General features: G+C 34.5%; 1 protein-coding gene across 2 annotated transcripts in view; it reads left to right on the top strand.

Annotated features, from left to right (window-relative positions):
* The window catches only part of LOC125671367 (adenosine 5'-monophosphoramidase HINT3-like), a 41,938-nt gene extending 21,921 nt beyond the window's left edge, over nucleotides 1-20,017 (top strand). The window contains exons 4-5 of one of the 2 annotated variants that reach the window (XM_048907016.2): nucleotides 19,403-19,529; nucleotides 19,621-20,017. In XM_048907016.2, the coding sequence (XP_048762973.1) occupies nucleotides 19,403-19,529; nucleotides 19,621-19,710 (217 nt within the window). In that variant the 3' untranslated portion in view covers nucleotides 19,711-20,017. Of the gene's footprint in view, nucleotides 1-6,648; nucleotides 6,926-19,402; nucleotides 19,530-19,620 lie in introns of those variants that run through there. The other variant, XM_056162554.1, reaches the window with a different exon arrangement.
* The last annotated feature ends 1,235 nt before the right edge of the window (nucleotides 20,018-21,252 follow it).

Raw genomic sequence — 21,252 nt, 5'->3', positions numbered from 1 at the left:
CACTTGACCTAAAAGGTACAACACGGGTTTCTTATGAAAATGTAATTGAAATGATGAAAATGCAAATATAAGAAATGTTTTTCAGTAGCGCTCTATTCAATATCCAGGTGTGAAGAGGCCCGCTATATATTATCGTATATACTTTTAAAGACCGAAGGACATTTCTTAAATGTTGCACTTTGGTGAACTTTGAATTTTCATTTTGTATGATAATTTATTATGGGCTAAACATCTATGGATCAGTTTGTATTGAAATGATGCTTCATTGCAACATGTTCAAGGGCAGAGAAATGTTTTTCTAAATGAATGTCAATGTGTCTTGCCATTTTGTTATCTTTGTAAATGCCAATAAAAATCTTTACAAGATAAATTTGATATTGGGCTTTGTTTTAATTCAAGGCTAGTATGTCTCGAATATTTGGGGTTTCCTGACGTGTTTTCCTGATTTATATAGTATTGCATGCGTTTTCATGGTTTTACTTAATTGAGAGATCACTTTAATCTATAGAGGTTAAAGGTTAGAGACACGTGTCAGTTTGAGCTTGCTTCTTCTTCACTGCATTTTGTAGTATTTTTATCGAAGGTCGTGTTTGCTATGTATTTTTATCCCCATGTCTCTATAACGTTCGACGTGTATGAAATAGAGCCATTATAAAAGAACGTCGGGGGTAACGGAGTCAAAAGGCATACATCTGTTATAAAAAAAAAATGTAGATATTATAAATCACGTTTTATTCGCGAAGACTTTATTTACGCGTGATTACCCCAGATCTTATCAATGCAAAACAAGAGTTCTCGTAGATATCGATTTATACAGGGGATATACTCCTCCTAGGCACCTCATTCCACCTCTAGTGTGTCCAGGGGTCCGTGTTTGCCCAACTCTCTATTTTATATTGCTTGTAGGAGTTATGAGATTGATCACTGTTCGTTATCTTCACCTTTCGTACATTTATACAAGTTTATTATAATAAGGTTCAATGACATTTTCTTAATAACGTGCAGTTTTTACGTAGTAGCATAGAATCAACAAGCATAGATGGGATTTTGATATAATACTCAGTTCAAAATAAACATAAGTTTCAAATTTGTGAATTATTTTCCAAATTCTTTTGCGATACTGACATCGCGAAGCAAACCATCTATAAATAATTCAAAAGGACTTTCCCCTACTTCAAAAAATTCCTGACCTATATAAGGTTGTCTCAGGATTTTATACGCTTTCGGAAATCGGCTGCACCATCGATACCGATCAATCTAATTAAAACTAGAGAGTATGAAAGCACATCTAACACTTAATTTTAATTAGAATCGATACCGACATTTTCGCCATAAGGGTTGAAAACAAATTGAGAAAGAATTTGTTGACAGCAGAGTGTTAATTGAACATCTCATGGATTTTACGTCTGTTCAAAGATACACCAGGCGATAACTAACTTACAAAGCTATTAAGATTGCAAGAAACGGGAGACAACTCATAGCTTTTTCATAGCAATTCTCGAAACATATGCATGCCTCGCGGTAAATACAATGGCATCATCTCGCAGAATTAAAAGCCATCATTTACAGTAAGATACCACGAAATAATAGTCTAGTTTACACGGTCTGACCACATATTTCGCAACCCATAAAAAACGGCGGTGGTAACAGATTAAAAATAAACCCAGTAAAAACCAAAGAACTTCAGGTATGCGGAATGGAGGCAATTAATTATTCAGCATCTTTATACAAGGAAGATATTTACAACCAGCTTAAATAATAGTAATATGTCAGATGCGGTAGATCTGCGGACAACAAAATGACAGAATATAAAAAAGCAACTGTTTTTAATTGCATTTGGTTGATTGACAGTATGACAAACTGAAAATGACGTGGAATCCAGGCTCCAATGACAGGATTTTAACGTTCGCGGACATGGTATTTCAATATTATTTTTGGTTCTTCATCGCTTTTGGTGAACAAAAAATGATTGAACGAGTTCATGCTATTAAAAATGCACATGGACGTAGAAAAAAATGTAATAAAAGGTTAATACGCTTCCTTGTTAGCAGAAATATGCATGCGCCTCTACATTGTCCCATATTTGCAAGGACATCAACATTTATTACTCAAAGATGATGACTAACTGGGACCGCGAATTAGGTTCAGTCAGTGCAGAAGGAATCGGATTCGGTCAGTGAAGAAGAAATTGGGGTAAGGACAGTGTAGAAGGGATCGGATTCGGTCAGTGTAGAAGGAATCGGGTACGGTCAGTGCAGAAGGGATCGGGATCGGTTAGTGTAGAAGGGATCGGGTACGGTCAGTGTAGAAGGGATCGGATTCGGTCAGTGTAGAAGGAATCGGGTACGGTCAGTGCAGTCGGGATCGGTTAGTGTAGAAGGGATCGGGTACGGTCAGTGTAGAAGGGATCGGGTATGGTCAGTGAAGAAGGAATTGGGTATGGTAGGTGTTTAAGGGATTGGGTACGGTCAGTGTAGAAGGGATCGGGTACGGTCAGTGTAGAAGGGATCGGGCTCGGTCAGTGTAGAAGGGATCGGGTACGGTCAGTGTAGAAGGACTCGGGTACTATCAGTGGAGAGGAACTAGTCAGGTGACTGTTCTTCTGCCTCATATCTCACAAATAAAAAGCAACACAAACTTTATAACTGCTACCATTCAATACAATTGGTTATAATGCTAGATTTTGATTAGATGTTATGCACATGTGCATGTAAGAAGCACAAAAACATGACGTCTAAAAAGTTTGCAGAGCAGAGATTCTATAATTCTCATGAAAGTGAAATACATGTGTCCATGTATATACATACTCATTTTGCTTTGGTTGATTATTATTGTATACTTTTCACTTATATTGAGACATCACCAGCTGTAAAGGCGAAGTATCACAAATTGAGAAATGTGCGTAGGGCTCAGGGCTGTAGCACTTAGGTCAAGGTTTTTAGCGTGCCAATGCGAACGTTCTAAAGAAAATTCGGGCACCTGTTACGCTTTCTTGTCATTGGAACGTTTCCGAATGAGTGCGCAAGTAAATGTTTTGATAGCAGGTTCATTCCCAGGGAACCAAGTGCAATATGAATGTTCTAGAATTGTAAAGATTTCATTCTGACAAGTATTCTAAGTGAACTACGTATTATACTTGAAATAATGCAAACATTTAAATTGTTTCAGACACTGTCGTGACCTATATTTTTGTGAGCCGATACAGTCATTTATAGTAACTATTATATTATATATTGATGAAATTTACCTACATGAAACCTTTAAGGATACATTCAGATGAATTTGCTTCATCAGATGCTGCAATTGACCTATATTTCTGGATGAATTGGATGAATAGTTTAAGAATATACTTGATATGTTATAACTTCAGAAATGATACAATCTCACGTAATTACTACGGCACGTAGCATCACCTAAGCTATAAGCTCAAGTGGGCTTTTCGGCGTCCGTCTGTCTCTACGTATGTCCGTTTGTCTGTAAACTATAAACATTTTCGACTTCTCCAGAATCACAGGGCCAATTTCAACCAAATTTGTCGTAAAACATCCTTGGTAAAGTGTTTCAAAATTATTCGAATCAAGGGTCACACTTTTTCCCCAAAAGGGAGATAATAAGAAATAGTGAAAATGTGGTTACTAACATTTTCTTAACATTGATGTAAGGTATGATCATCCGCATATAATCTTGAAATAGATGTCATGTTTTGAGCAACATCATTTACATACACCAAAAATAATGGTGGCCTAGGAAATGATCCCTGGGGAACTCCAGTTTTCATACATGTGTCCACTAGAAGAAAATAAGTTTCTATATATAACATTTTGGTTTCTGTTATTAAATCATTCCATGATAAGGCCATTATTTCAATCTATACTTATAAATGAATAAATTTTGTAATAAACTCCAAAACATTTGCCCTAGAGTTCCTGCTTGTACCTTTAAAAACTTTTAAATGGCACGTTTTACTGAAAAGATACTTGAAATGTGATATGTATCATGAATTTAAGATCGATAACCATACATTTTCAATATTTGAAAACAATAACATACCTTAATATTTGTTTACATAACAAATAATAAACTCTCTATACTGAGCTTCTGTCTCAATTTTTTGTGAAACCCTAGACAGTAGATTTTGATCATTAAACGTAAAAACAAAACTTTGGGGGAATCCGTGAATTAATTCTATTTAATACTGTTTCATATAGGAGGTGGATTCTGTAAACTATAATTGAATTTTACTTGATTAGTAGGTATCGTAGAATTAATTAAAAACCTGCATTCTTTTTTATATTTATGAATTACTCAGAAATAGCAATAAAAAGAGTAAAGGGATGGACACGCTTTGACGAATCTAGGCCACTGCGATTTTTAAAAAATGAAATCCGTAAATAATGGTTATGTTTATCGATGCTTGATTTTGATTTTACAAAAGAAATTAATTTCAAGATTTTTCGATAAATTGAAATAAAATACGCTTTATCGTTTTTTCAATCCGTCATTTTAGTCTTGAATCAGCCGTATATAAATTTCCAGAAACTCTGAAACGCATGCCCCATGCAGAGTTATTGCTTGTTTGCACTTTGGTATTATTTCATATACATGTATGAGGTGAAGTCCGTAAGCTATAGTTGAATTTTAGTAATTATCGTGAAATTAATTAAAATCTTCTTTTCGACAAGATATCCTGTAAAGAGAGAGAGAGAGAGAGAGAGAGAGAGAGAGAGAGAGAGAGAGAGAGAGAGAGAGAGAGTAAAGTGGTGGACACGACTTGGCGGATCTAAGTCAGTACGAGGCTATTTATTTGCCCGCGCTTGCGCGGGTGTTCATATAGTTCATTTTAAGATTGGAGGACCCTGTCACAGATCTCAGATAATTCACAAAAAACCGCTCAGGAGTATTTGCCATCGTCAATACATGTACTTTTCAACACAGAGTGGTATGTTTCTGAAACCTGATACATTGTACACTGTAGAGTGACCTGGTAAAATAAAACTTGTTTGATATTCATAAAAATTGTCTCAATAAAAATAATTCGTTCAAACATTTTATTTATACCACTCAACAAAGAAACTTGCCTATAGTTCTAAGTGATAGAAGAGTAATCGTTCTTGGTTAATGGAATATGAGCTTATTTCCAGCAAATGTTTTTGATCATAAACGGTTTTGGAAAAGTGTCTTTATAGAATTATAATATTTTGTGACTGATGCGATCTGAGTGTATTACTTTATTGGTGGGTATAACATAAATAGTTATCTCGTGTTCATGCATAGATTTATATGTCGGAGGAAATTCTCTGTTTAGAAGATCATGGTTTCTATCATCTAGAATTGTGATGGATGTGACATAATTGAGAGTTTAAATTGTAAAAGGAAAAGAGGAATTATACAAGGATGTCCAATGTTTCCGTTGTTGATTGTATTTGAGTGCAAAGAATATAATGCAAGAAACATAAGAAGTCGTTAAACTAAATAAAACATGGAAAAAGACATTTGATATACACAACCTGCTGATAATAGCACCTTTCCAATAAAATATCTAAGATTCTTTAAAGAGAAAATTTAAATTATTAAGAAGTTTGATAATGTTTCTAGAGGTGAAATAAGTATGAGAAAAACAAAATGTATATTACTCGCATTAGAGGCTATAAAGAACAAACAAAATATGAACCTCATATTTATGACATTAAAATAAATGTTCACAATATCAAAAACACAGATAACATAATAAGAGTGAGTGAAAGTGAAGATAACGAACAGTGATCAATCTCATAACTCATATAAGCAATACAAAACAGAGAGTTAGACAAACACGGACCCTTGGACACACCAGAGATGCGATCAAGTGCTTAGGAGAAGCAAGCACCCCCTGCCGACCGGTCATACCCGCCGTAAGTCATATATCTTGATCAGGCAAACGGAGCCATCCGCAGTTAAAACCCGCGCGCCAAGAACGTCCTAACAATCGGTATGAAACACGTCAGACAGCATTTGACTCAATGGTAGGTTGTATTGGCAAACTAGATTGTTATAACGACCACAGAATCCTCGAAATTCTTACTTTAAACGAGACTGTTGAAACTCCTGCACCATCAACTTGTTTGTCAGTAGCCTGTCTCGATTTAAAAACTGACAATACGAAGAACAAGCTCTTGCGTATCGAATCAGTTAAGAGATAAACACCATATCCAGGTGATAATGGAATATTGTTACATAAATATGGGAAGTTGACGATGGAGAAGCTGAAATCATCCCGTTCGTAAAAAAAAAGTTTGAGTTGTTTGCCGTTAATATCTACTTTCAATAAAATATCTAAGTGGACGACTCTGTGGTGTCTTTTATTTCGAGTTCACGGGGATATATCGAATCGACATATGAATGAAAATTATATGTATTATTGTTAATAAATAAAACGTCGTCGATATATCTAAATGTCGAATTGAAGGCCACAGCAAGATATGTTTTTCTTCTCACGTAGAAGTTTTTGAATAAATTATGCTTCATGGAAATATAAAAACAGTTCAGCTAACAAAGGAGCACAATTTGTGCCCATGGGAATTCAAACATACTGTTGGAAGATCTGATCACTAAAGACCACGAAGATATTGTCCATGAGGAACTCCAGCATTTTTAAAATTTCATTTTCAGAGTACTTGTGTGTAGAATCAGAGTGGTGTTTAACAAAATTTTTTGGATGACTGGTCACTAGATGTGAATATTTCCGTTTTCCATTTTTGTCAAAGAAGCAACTGTCTGTGATGTCAAAAAGTGATACAATTTACAGAATCGCTAGCATCCATGGATATTTTATTGAGTTATTGAAGAAAAACTGATTTGTTACACTTTTGAAACTTTTTAATTGAAATAAAACTTTGATCATTTGAATCAAATACATGTACATGTATTAAAACTTTGCCCCATGTTACTTTCCTTGTTTGTTCTTTTGTGGTGAAAAGATCTATTTTCCTACATAGATCTTTGTAAAACTTTTACCCGTAACTTTCAATGACATTTTTTCATCAAATTCCTCCAACTACAATAATGCAACTTGTATGGCGTAATTCATAGCTATAACCTCTTACATTGGGGAAGAAGGGAAACTTGAAAGAGGGAAAACCATTCTAAAGAAGCAAAAACTTAGCTATTAATAGATAATCAGAATTACTGGTTGATAGGCGTATTAGAGTCTAAATAATTTCAGACGACTAACTTTTTCATTCGGACAAGTAAAAGTTCGAGTACACTTGCCCGAAGGGCAAGTGGGATCAAATGTTAATGTCTATCCCTGCAGATACGAATATTTCCTTTTCCCATTTTTGTTGAATCAACTGTCTATGATGTCAAAAAGTCTAGTCTTTAATTCATTGCGAGGAATGGTTGAAATGTCTTATGTTTTGGTGTTGAAGATTTGAGAAAAGTTTTGCGATTTCAAGTTTCTCCTTCACAACTGTTAATATTTTCGTAAGGAGCAAATATAGGGGCTTGGTAGAACCCTTACTGGATCCAGCAATGTATCTTTGTTTGTAAGGGTTTTTATGAAGTTTAGGAATCCAGTATAGGTACGGTAACTCATATCAATCCGACACATTGACTGGGATATTAAATGCGTCTAAAACTGAAGCATGGTTTTGAAGAATTTTGTCTTTTGAAAGGGCACTTGGAGAAAACGTACAATTACCAAAAGTGGAATTATCGAAGTAGAGACTAGCTGTGGCTTCTTCAAATAACGTATGTAAAACTCGCAATGGAACAGAGTAAAGTTTTGTGCGAATATGATGTGGACCTAATTGTCTGTTGACGTAAGGTAAAAGTGAACCAAACGTTACATCATTGATATTTGGCCTTTTATATGAACAATGTCCATGACTGTGTTTCCGTCTTTGAGTATTGAGAAAGAGTCCCATCACATTCACGTTCTTTCCTTGTGGACCAGTCATATTTCCCACATCATATACATTACCATTGCATCCTTATGCAAATGCAGTACCTACAGTCCTGACCCAGTCATCCTCTCGTTATCTACGAAAAGGGGCACTTAATTTTGGATTGTTTATGTGATGGTAATTTTTTTCCAAAATCCTTACCTTCATGGACAACATGGATTGGTCAGGTGAATTGAAGTTAGTTGTCACCATTATTTATTTGAAATGTGTGCCCCGATATTCTTTTATTAAGTGAACCCTTAGTTTCTCCCACATAAATTAAACCACATGGGTTACACTCGATAGCGTAGACAACTTTTAAGATTTACAAGTCAAATTATCAAAAGTTTTGATACAGAAACTACGTCCGATTAGATTGCTACTAAAGGAATTTCTAGTGATCAGTATACTAGTATCACAAGTTTTACATTTTTTTTTACAGAACAGTTAGAGATCGAGCACATGGGATCTGAAAAGAAATCATCAAAAATATATCTTAAAGGAACATGGTGTGTAACAAAGAATGATTAAATAAGCTAAAAAGAATTTGGAAAGATTTTAGATTCTTAGCAAAGACGAAAGCTAAAATATTTGGAAAAACTCAGATACATGGCTATCATGCTCAGTTGCCATAATCAGTCTTTTATAAATATCATCGATAAAACTTTTGAGCGCAAACCAAATGCAAACTGCGATTCGAAGCCATATTTACCCAACATCGTTTACCCAAAACGAATTATACGGTATTTTATTTTATCTGATGTTCTTTTAGACTAGGTGAAGGTCACTAGTAGTAGTATGAAATTTTCGTTTGAGCGATAAATATTTGAAGCTCTAGCTGCAGAACTGTAGCTCTCTGGAAAGAAATATTGGGACAGAGCAGAGAGCTACAGATCCACCCCTTACAAAAACCGTAGATTTACGGCGCAGAAAAAAAATGCAGATAAAATAAAATACCGTAAATTATTCGATTACGCCGAAAGACTTACGTTGTGTTATAAATTTTGTTTTCGTTTATTTCACAGCATTACAAGGGGTAAATTGTACATGTAAGGACATTTTAATCCTTCGAACAGGGCAAATAGTAAATGTAGAAATGCATGTCACTCGACTAAAATACTAGTATTGGATTTTACTCTAACGATCATTAACTAGTAAGGAAAAAAAATAGAATGCGTGAAGCTCGAGTATTCAATATATGGATTTCTGAAAGAATAGGTGCGAGTTCCCCCCCCCCCTTTTTTTAAAACATCTTTATTTGGGTCTTGTCTGCTTTCGTTTTACAATTATAACAGCTCAGAAAGGCTTTGGTAAGATTTGTATCTACTCAGGGAAAAATATATTGGTATTCCGTTTTAAAATAGATGAGATGCAATTTGTTTGCAATTTACAAGTATCGCAATATAATGTAAATCAAATCTCTTCAAGCCATGCCCCCGGAGATCGTCTCAAATAGAACAAGATTGTGATTTGTCACGTCTGTTTCCTATGATACCACAAATTGTGACTGATAAAAAAAAACAAAAAAAACCTATACAAATTTTCCCCTATTCGATTTTGAGGAAACTGGCCACCATGTTCGTATTCAGAATATCATCAGCGGTACAAATGTATTGACAGCTGACGTAATGCGATTCAGTTGATGAACAATGTACAAGATAAAGACGTGCAAGGTTAAAAATACGCACAGTGTAGACGAAAGAATAATATGATGGACGACCCAGAGGAATGCGGTAAATCTGCGCTATTACACCATCAGCTTCCGTGTTGTGTCTTTAGATCTTTACCAGTAACTGAAACAAAGTAAAGGGTTGTGGTTAGAAATGATAATCAGCACAGGAATTGACTTTTATTGAGGCAGGAGCTGGTTGCTTTATGTTTATTTATGTGCAATAAAAATCAGTTGTCAGTGACTGCAAAATTTAAACGTGTAACGTATTTGATCCGATTGAATTGTCGAATATTCAGTTACCAAGGCTTGATATCGGCTTCAGTGCGCTTGTATTCTAACTTGCATGTAATAAACTTTTAGAAATGAGAACCAGTGAGAAGTTGTCGCTCTTTTCACGGCTATGATCCATTTAATTTCATGAACTTCAGAAACCCAGCGCGTCCAGAAATTACTGAAAGTGTGTGAAAACCAGTGAGTCAAATAACAATTAAAATTACACCATGTTGTATACCGTTAATTAGTATTTACATTATATTAATTGAGTAATTTTTCCCATGCTTGTAGTGATCTCCAGTTTTTATTTCTCTTTGACACGCAGGACAAATATTGTCCACACATTAAAGGTCAACAGACAATCTCCTGTCAGATATAATTCCTATCGCAATGGTGTTATCAAATGGTAATTAACGAATTTGCATTCATTATTAAAAAAAATTCAATCACTGACTTTGAATATGCGGAAGATAAATATAAATTACAGAATGTCAAAATTAATAAGGTGACAACAACTTTTGAGAATGCGTAATGTCAGTTGAGTACGGGAGACTGGCTTATTCTAAAACCCTCTGATTTTTACCCTTTTTTGTGTTTTTGTGGACATTTCAATCTTGATTGACAACGATGCAAGGGAAAGGTGACGCACAACCACACTCATGCTGTCATTGCTAATCTGATTTTTAATTACACTTTTAATTATATTTTAATTATATTTTTGTCTCTGTTTTTTATTAACGGTAGTCAGTGCGGATCCTTTTGGTTTTAAGAGTAAGCAATCTTCCTCGTTCTTTTATGACGAATGTATCGTTGTTTCGGTATGGTAACAAAAGTAGTAAATGTAATTTTGGCGGATTGTTGGAACGCTAAACGTGTATATGGTAACATTTACATTACAGAAATACAAAGTAATGAGTGTTTAAGCTGTTTGTTGGAACCCTATGATATAACATTTACATTACAGTTATACAATGATTATTGTTCATAGATTGATTGAGTGTATACTGATTAACGTATCTCTCGAGAATTTTTCACTCACATGGAGACGTCACCATTGCCGGTGAAAAATTTAGGTCCATACTCGGCGCTTACGGCCTTTGAGCAGGGAGGAATCTATAACGTGTCACACCTACTGTTGACACGGGGCCTCGATTTTTTCGGTCTTATCCAAAGAACCGCCCCCACGCCGTATTGTTAATAGATAAAACATCGTCGATATATCTAAATGTTGCGTTGAAGGCTAAAGCAAGAATTTTTTTTCTTCTCGTATGGAGGCATTGGATCAAATTCTGCCTGGTGAGAATATAAAAGCAGGTCAGCAAATAAGGAGCACAATTCGTGCTCATGGGAATTCCAACAGACTGTTGAAAGACCAGATCACCAAAGACTACGAAGACATTGTCAATGAGGAACTCCAGCATGTATTTCCCAGAAATTCTCACCATCGCACCGAGAGACTATGATCCTAAAAATTGAATTTGAATGGAGAGTTGTATGTATTGAAAAGAATTTTCAAATACTTAGATTCTGGTTCTAGGACTGCTCTATGGCTCATATAGTGAAATGCATTATTTCTCTAAATTTCTTGATGGCTGGAAGGTCTTGGGATTGAGAAAAAAAATCGTATCTTTGCAGCGTTAAAGCAAAGATGTAAAATATTGCTATGGACTGCTTCGCCAAACGCCCAGTATTTAGAAGTGAGGGTAGTGGGTATTTTGAATGAAACCTTTTAAAAAACCAAGGTTGCGTGTCATGAGAGGCCTTGACATGACCATATACCCTCATTGCTACGGCCCCTGCCTGCGTTTTATAGGTTTAAATTTGTGGCATTTAACCTACAGCTGGTGACGTCTCAATATGCATGAAAAATTATCGAAAAGACACATAACCTGAAACAAACAAACAAAATTATTCCTCACTCAAATACATCAACAAACCAGAGTACAGGATAGCCTCTGCCAAAGTTCAAGGTCACTGGTTCTGAAAGTTTTGTGCCAAGGTGGGGTTTTATAGTTCGTACAACAAACGTTTAAACTCTATTGCGACTGTTAAATTCCCCGTGTGTCCCCGAGGCATGACCTGAAAATTCGCACCTAAGTTTAAGCAAGTTCCCAATGTGTGTACGTGTTTTAAAATCAATGTTTTATATAATCCTGACCAAATCTTTTAACTGCCGTGAAGTAGATTGATTGATTGATTGTATCTTGTGCAACGTCTCGTTCGAGAATTTTTCACTCATATGGAGACGTCCCCGTGAAGTAGAAACGTCAGGCGTATTTTGCCACAACATATACGAGGAGTAGTGTAAATCAAATGTGGATTTCTCAAACATTTTATAGAATTTCTAATTTTGAAATCACAAAATTTTTCCGAAGTTAATAACATCTTTTGACTACGGATAACTCCATTTACTTGATCAGGATATAGTCTCACGGCGGGTGTGACCGGTCGACAGGGGATGATTACTCCTCCTAGGCACCCTGATCCCACCTCTCTTAAGTTATTAACATGCACCAACTAGTGCATCTATGGTGTCAGCTTTAGTCAAATTGAATTTGTGATGTGTGCAAACTATGATATATGTTTATCTCAACTAAATGTACTTATTAATGTATCCGTGATGTCCGTTTTAATACATTGTCACATGTGTATGTGTCTTAATATACGTGAAATTTGTTTCTTTTACTGATAATATCTGTCGGTCAACAGCTCTGCAGAGTTTGTGCAGTACTCGTCTTGAAATAAAGCTTGGTCTCATCTTTTCTGATTTTGTATTGATAATGGAAACAATACTTTCTTTCGTAAAGGACTATTTCTGGATGTCGTAGGTCAAGCCAGAAGCAACCTACCTGCACGTAGTCTCAATCTGTCTGATCGTACAACCACGAGTCATAACGATGACCATGGCGTTGTTCTCCAAAACTTGCAAAAACCCTGACCAAGAGCTTAACGTTAACTTGATCCATCTATCCTCCGTCAATTCTCTCAGGTCCTCTGAATTTCTATCGAAATCTGTGTTCAACAACTGTGATTTCAACTTCAAGTAGGCCAACGCTACAGTTTCTTCATCGCCGATCGACCAAATTACATCACGGATGAAGTTACTCAGTTCTTTTCTTCAATGGAGTTGACTTGACGCTCTAAATTACCTTCATTTTACACCTTTTTCGTCCTTTTTATTCATTCTAAATTAAACATTTATATTTTATATTCGCTTATGTATTGTTCCCAATTATTTATTCGATAAAAATCTAACGAACTATATCTTGTGTATTTCGATCATCTTTTGCATAAGTATGGAAGCTCGATAAGAATACAAGTCAAACTAGAAATATAAATATTAGAAATAAGGTATCTTTATATTGGCATCATTGGGATATGACACTCCAAAAAGATGTCTTATTTCTTAAAAAGAAACTAAGACAACCCTAACCACATCGTTGCTTTTATGAATAAAGTATTATTTACTGATATCGTAAATCACAGTCTTTAACAACAAAAATTCTTGCTTAACGATTAAATCAATATTAATCTATAATTTATTTTAAATTACCCGCCGCTAAGAGAGCGGTCATTAAAGTTTAATTTATGACGTCACACCGTCGGTTCCGGTTTATTCCATCAGTACCACTGTAAACATGACAAGTCACGAACAGTTAAGACACCTAGACACTATTAAATTTCATATAAATTATGATATATGGGGTTACCGATATCCTTTCTTGTTACTTATAGACTAAAAATTTCTTTTTTCCAAATCTGGTTAATACCATCCAGGGGCAGATCCAGAAAATTGTCAAAGGGTGGAGAATACGACCCAAGTTTGTACCTTTTCCGTCCAGAAAAAAGGGGGAGTGAAAACGGGACCATTTTTGTTTAAAATATACGACCAAAGGAGTGTAACCCCCTCTAAATCCGCCACTGCCATCTATGCAATTAAGGTGTAGAACAAAATTGTGATTTTATGGTTAATATCTCCGATCAAAACTTTACATAAAGCACATTCTTTACATTTAGAAGACAACGTGATTGCATAGTTATAATGTAGGCATTCTGAATTATTGGTCAATTCTCAGGGGTTCACAGACCCTATGATTGGAATAAGATCATATATATATATATATTGAAACCTTTTTAAAAACCTTTATCCATATACATTTAGCAGATATATTTCATGCATTATCATGAGAAGCATGAAGATTTTAATTTCATGACCCCTAGGTCAGGGATTGGGGCTAAACTCTTAGGATCATTTAAATGTTTTAAAATTTTAGTTTCCTCTTTACTCCTGAATGTTTTCAAGGTAAACTGAAATATTTATATTACAGAAATTGCAAAGAGATGAATGTTTTCGATTATCTAGGCAAAATGCTAGTCCGATTACACTCATTTAGGCCTTTGTTTTACAATTAACTCTTGCCCACAGCGTAGTAAAATGCAATTATCGAAATCTAAGGCAACCCTTCTCCACTAAGAAAGCGAGCTCCATGTTTGTAATTAAGCAATGTTTTAAAATTAGATCTATATAATTCGTGATCGTGACATTTTCCCGAGGGATATCGAAAAAGCAGCTGTGGTATTTCGGTAAATGCTGGTACATCCTTACTTCTGCAACATTGTCATCGAAAGGACATCCAGAATTGATAAAATTTCCACCCCGGTCTATTGTAGACGACCATATTTTCACTTCTGAGTTAAACTAAAATTCGTATTAGTTGACTAGACATGCGTAAACTATACTTCCGCCCTAGTCTATAGTTTAACATGTGCACGCTAAGTCACTCATCACACTTTATAACGGGTAAGTTATCACGGTATATAAGAAGGTAATTAACTCATTGTAAGGAGATAGTTACCTCGTGATAGCGAGATGATAAATTGTTATAACGAGATAGTTATTCCCGTTATAACGAGATAACCAACTCGTTATAATATGACAGTGAAGTCGTTATAAAGAGATAACTTATGGAAAGGTTTCTGGGCTTTCTCTTGTTCCTGAAATGTAGATACGGCAATTTAATTAAGATTAGCTAACAAGATGTAGCTATGGAACAATTACATGTACTTAATTAATTCAAAGGTCAAGAAATCATCAGTAAAAGAAATTGAACTCTTTTTTTTTCTTAATAATTGTTCTCAACAACTTGCCATGTCAACTTCACGAATTGCATTTAAATCGACAAATCGGTGCCATCTTAATCTTAATTGTTTCTTGATTGATACATATAAACGTTCATCAACTTTTATCAATTTTTTTTTTTTAATTTGTAAATTTATTTGAATATATGTTCCTTTTTCGTAATGTTTTAACAACAGAAATAAAACCAAGCTACTGTCGGATTGGTCGACTTGCATTCTCATTTCTAGAAAATTAAAAATGCATGCATTAATTTAAAGCGAAGTACATGTAGTAATAATTTTCTCTGTCAAGAAAAGAAAAATTTATATTTATACATTGTTTCAAAATGAAGTACATGTAGTAATTTTCTGTGTCTGACAGATATCTGCCTGCTACCTGCCTCTGTATATTTTCATGAACAATAAAAATTTATTGGTGGATTGACATTTATTGTGTTTGTATATTTTCGATAGAATCTGAATCTAGTCTGGCTTATTTTTCGATCAAATATCAATTTAGCTGTAAAATTTTGACAAACCACTACTGTACAATTCGATTAGTTAGTAAAACGATAGATAAAATTTACTTTCACTCCGAACGACGAAAATGAACATTTTCTCGTCATATTTACCACGACTACTAGTGTTCCGTAATAGTCATCGTGAAATAATCGTCTAGATATAAAGCTAGATATTTTGTTGACTTCATTTTCGGCGATTTAAATGATTTCATATCTTTAATTTGAAAGAAGAAGTCCTTTAACGTTTCCGAAGATACTAACTGGTCGTATAAATAACTCGTTTTAACGAGATGGTGAACTCGTTATAACGAGAGAACTGCATTGTAACTCGTCATAACGAGATAACTCGTCTGAAAGAGAAAACTAATTTCGTTATATAACGAGGTACAAACTAGTTATAACGATACGTAACTCGGTAGAGCGAGAAAACATATTCGTTATCGCGAGACAAATAATTTATTATAACGAGATAATTAGTTATACAGAGATACTAACTCGTTATAACGAGTAAATTGATAATAACGAGATAACTGACTCGATTTAAAGGAATACTTAACTCATAACGAGATAATATCTAATGCTAATTCGTGGAGATAGATAACATGCTATAAGGAGTTCATTGTTTGAATTGAATTTTCAAAAGTATGCCCATCCACCTTTCGTTAGCTGGAAATAATATAATACATGTATATCTATCTATCTATCTATCTATCTACATGTATATATTTCTGCATTTGATGTAAAATGAACCAAAGCTGTCATAAAAATGCATCAGTTCCGGTTGGGTATATTATGAAATAATTTAAATAAAAACAAACAAGTATGGCAGTCCTATGATAACGTGTTGTTCATGTATCATGGGAAGATCAAATGATAAAAGGTGGAGTAATAAAAATTCGTGGGGATCCTGGTTAGAATAGGTCCTTAGTACCCCTTTATTGTCGTAAGAGGCGACTAAATGTGGCGGCCTTCGGATAAGACCGCAAAAACTGAGGTCCCGTGTCACAGTAGGTGTGACACGATAAAGATCTCTCCCTGCTCTTAGGCCGTAAGCATTGGCCTATATTTTGCAGGGAGATCTCTATATGAGTGAAAAATTCTCGAAAGGGACGTTCAACAGTATACAATCGAATAATAAAATATAGACAAAAATATTGCATGCAGTATTACTTTCACTAGATTATATAATGTTCGCTATTTTCTATGGAAGTCAAGATGAATAAACATTGGTTAAAATGGTCAATTCAAAGTGAAAATGTATATTCACAAGAGATCATGAAAATACCAGAAGAGAATTTTGAAGCTATGTGCAGTAAATTCTTTATAATAGACTCGCAGTAAATTCTTTATAATTGACTCGCAGTAAATTCTTTATGATAGACTCGCAGTAAATTCTTTATAATAGACTCGCAGTAAATTCTTTATGATAGACTCGCAGTAAATTCTTTATAATTGACTCGCAGTAAATTTTTTATAACAGACTCGCAGTAAATTCTTTATAATAGACTCGCAGTAAATTCTTTATAATTGACTCGATAGAATATAAAGAATTGGGATATGTCTTTTTGTGACTGATCCTTTAAAGTACACAGAATTCTATACAGAAAGTTCCCAACTTCATGTGCAGTAGTAAAGGCTACTGTGGCGTTTTCGACAGTTGTCTGCGTTGTGTCTCTCTGACATTATATATATACATTATATATATATATATATATATATATATATATATATATATATATATATATAAAAGGGGTCAATTAAAAAATTAAAAATAAACTATTTACATTAAATGTAGACGACTATTATTTGAAAATTACCTTTAAGAATGTACAAGGAAACAAAAAAAAAACCCAGATAATTAAGTTTCACTATCATCAGGTCAGGGGTCTATTGCACGTATTGCTTGCTTCTCACAGAAATCTTGATACACATATTAATTAAAGTGTCATGGGGAAATACATTTGTATGAACGTTCATTAACCCTCTTTCTGTCGTATTTTCCATTTCTTTGTTCTCTATTATACAAAAATGCAATCCGTAATACGTAACTGTATCAATTAATTCTTAAATTTGAATTTTTAAAAATAGGAAATGTTTCAGGAATGTAATATTTTAGGGGGGTGTTTGTACAAACCTCCGTTATAAGCCGGAGCATAATGGCGTTATGATGGTATATTTTTGCAATTATTTATTTCCAATATGCTTAGCACGAACAATGGAAACCTGTCCGTATTTGAGTTTTCTTACTTTGAATAATTTTTTTAAATGGTCATGCATAATTTACAGCTCTGCATGTAAAAAAAAAAAAAAAAAAAAAAAAAAAAAAAAACCCGGAAGGTTTCCAAAGAATGATACGTTTGGAGAACATAAAATGAAAATGCGTTTTTAAAGTATGCAAAGAAAATTATTCTTCATTTACATAAAATTTGATGCTAATTTCAATGAACCGTGAATTGTAAGCTGGCAGAATTACTAGTATATTATTCAAAGAAATATGTTTTGCCCATATGTTGTAATACGTAACCGTCCTAATTGGATATTTTACCATGAAAGCAATTGCTGGGCTGTCATGTAAAAAAAAATCTGATGACTTTTCTAGAAACACTGATATTATTCTTTATAAATCATCGCTTGAATATTTTTTTTAACATCGCATTCGATGATTTTTTCTCTCCTTTGGTTTCAATATGTAAAGGCGTCACCAGCTGTAGGTGGAAGGCCTAAGCATGGCGCTTACGGCCGTAGCAGTGAGGGCTCTTTGTCGTTTTTAAGGACATATCCGAAAGACCCGTGACTTAATAATAGCCTTTATTTATCCAGGATAACACAAATTAGCATATAGCTAGTTTTCGTTGTGGTCCTGACTTTCCCTTTTAATGCCGGGCGCTTGCTGAAGGAACGGTCACTCCTTACGGTAAGCGGGGGGATCGAGAATCGAGCTTCATGACTACCGCATTTTTGTTGGAGCAAAAATACATTGATTATTGTTAAAATTGCATACTTGATTATGACAAAGTGCAATTCGGTACATTAACAAACGGAAAGAAAATGCGATAGTGGTGATAATATTGGAATTTTCATTCCCTGTATTCAGTCCTTTTCACGAGGATTTTATTTTCGCGGAATTATGATATCGTGGAATAGCGATATGGATATTTTTTTTAATCCATAGCAATTTTTCAAATAGAAATCATGGTTAGCATGTGGTGATCAAAAACTATTATCATAAATATATGACAATTAACATATATTTTAATTTCATCGTGATAGACACATGCGGTTCATACTTTCTGCAGCCAAATAGCTTAGAATATTGAATAATGAAATCTAGGTATTTGAAAGAAAATGATGGAAAAGATTCGTTTTTTAGACGTTGTTCATACTAGATTCGTGATTTCTAATTGGTTAATTTGTTTGGGTTTTTTTTTTTTTTTTTTTTTTTTTTTTTTTTTTTTTGATTCTGCATGTTTACAACAATTTTATATAAACAATTGTTATTTTTGTGGTTTGAAATGTTTACATATGCTTGTTATCAATATAGTGTCAATCGCGAAAATATCGGTGATAAAATCTACAGTCTTTTACTGTAAATTTACGACCATGGATATCATGGTAATATAGTGATATTCTATATTTGATGTACTTCTCTCTTTTGCTAGCTGCAGATCTATGATTGCTGATCTGGAGACGGTCGTCCATCGGGTGTGAACAACTCCATTGATCGTCCATTTATCAAGGGGGTGGGGTGGGGGGTCTGATAGAGTGACGTCCATCTAGTCTGAAGAAGAAAAAACCAAACGGTCACCCATCAGTGTTTTTGGGGACAAGCTGCTATGTTTTAATATAATATCATCAGTGTTACTTGTTGTATTTAGAAAAATTCAATTTTCATTTAGATTTGGATTTCACTGGCCACCTTTCACCTCCGTGAATCACTTGCATTTACATGCAATATCGCCGGTGTCGTCCATGACCTTTCTGTCAAGACTAATATTCCGTGAAAACTCCTACTGGTTTGTGTCAGTGAGTATTTAACGAGATCGTCAAATTATTCAAAGTTCAATTCAAAATTTTATCATGATATTACAGAGACATAAACTTTTGATATTTACAGGCTAATTGGATGATAAATCGGTTGAAAAAAATGAAAAACGAAACGGCTGATGTTCTGCCAAGGAGCAGTTCGGATCTGAAAAAGACGTGAATGTATGGGACATCAATCAAGATACCGAGAATTCTACAGGGCCCCTGTAACCTTCAAAAAGTGTCAACATTGAATATCAAGTTCAATTAGTTTCTAACACAAGTGAAATGTCAATGTTATTGTCTAAGAATTACCTGATTAAGGAAGAATGTGAGCAAAACAATGCGTTCAGTGCACAAACACGTCTCTCTCTCTCTCTCTCTCTCTCTCTCTCTCTCTCTCTCTCTCTCTCTCTCTTCGTGCACTAATGCCATGATTGTTATTTCATTATAAAATGGATAATATAATGAATAGTTGTGATAATGACTGACTGTTGTTTTAGTTTTACTTACTGTAGTATATGGCATTTCCGGGTTAGGGGGAACAAGAAGTCTGTACTTGTAACATAGGGGTGGAACCAAATCCGAAAACTTTTTAAATACAAATTGTCAACAATCTATATCGAAATGTGACATTCATGACTCCTGAATAAGGGACTGATACCTTCAGGGTCCCTTAGGTAAAGAAATGAGATGTAATAGTTCATATATTAAAAATTGCTAAAAAAAAAAAAAAAAAAAAACTAAAAAAAAAACAACATTTTAGCCCTCGTAATCGGAGATTCGGGGACATATAGTTTTTGGTCTGTCTTATTTGTCAATAAAAACTTTAGCCTTGTCCATAACTTTTGAATGGATAATTATTGGACTTTCATATTTCACATGCGTATTCCTTGTGTCAAGGCCTTTGGTTTGGTACCAAAAGTTGTGACCTTTACCTTGGGGATTGGCCTTCTTTTGAAAAACGTTAACCTTGGCCATAACTTTTGAATGGTTAGTCCTCAATTTGATTCAAAGCCGATCTTTGATCCGCTCCTTTATTGTTGTGTAGCTACATAACAAGAACGGAGCGGATCAAAGATAGGATTTTAATCAGATTGGTTAGTCCTAGGGCTTTCATATTTCATTTGTGTATTCTTTTCTTTAGGTAGCCCTTAACCTTGGAGTTTGATCTTCGTTTGAAAAACCTTAACCTTGGCCATAACTTTTGAACGGTTATTGACAGGGTTTTCATATTTCAGATGTGTATTTCTTGCGACAAGACCTTTCTTTTCTTACCAAACGTTTTGACCGCATGACCATGACCTTGAAGTTTAGCCATACGGGAGCATCAGTGTTTTACAAACATATCTTGTTTCTTTAGTGTAAGAAATATTCCATATTTTTAGAGTACTCTTGAATATATAATATCTGACGGGCAGCAATCCCTCTCTCAAATGATGTCAGAATTATAAACCTCATGTTTGATTTCCGTTTTCTAAACTTGACGAAACACGGACCTGAATATACGAGAGGTAGGATCAGGTGCCTAGGAGGAGTATGCACCCCTGTTTACCGCTACGATATGTGACATGTGTACATGGTACCTATCAATGATTTATAGAAACATGAAGCCAATATCTGATTACGCATCTAAAAGAAAGCAACGACCAAAAAAAAAAACATGGGTAAATGGGTGATTAGAGTATTTGATCCCTTTTTGTACGCTGTCATTTATTTCATT

The sequence above is a fragment of the Ostrea edulis genome, chromosome 4 (genome assembly GCF_947568905.1).
Source record: "Ostrea edulis chromosome 4, xbOstEdul1.1, whole genome shotgun sequence".
Lineage (NCBI taxonomy): Eukaryota > Metazoa > Mollusca > Bivalvia > Ostreida > Ostreidae > Ostrea > Ostrea edulis.
Note: the sequence above shows the minus strand (reverse complement) of the source record. Positions and strands in the feature narration are given on the sequence as shown.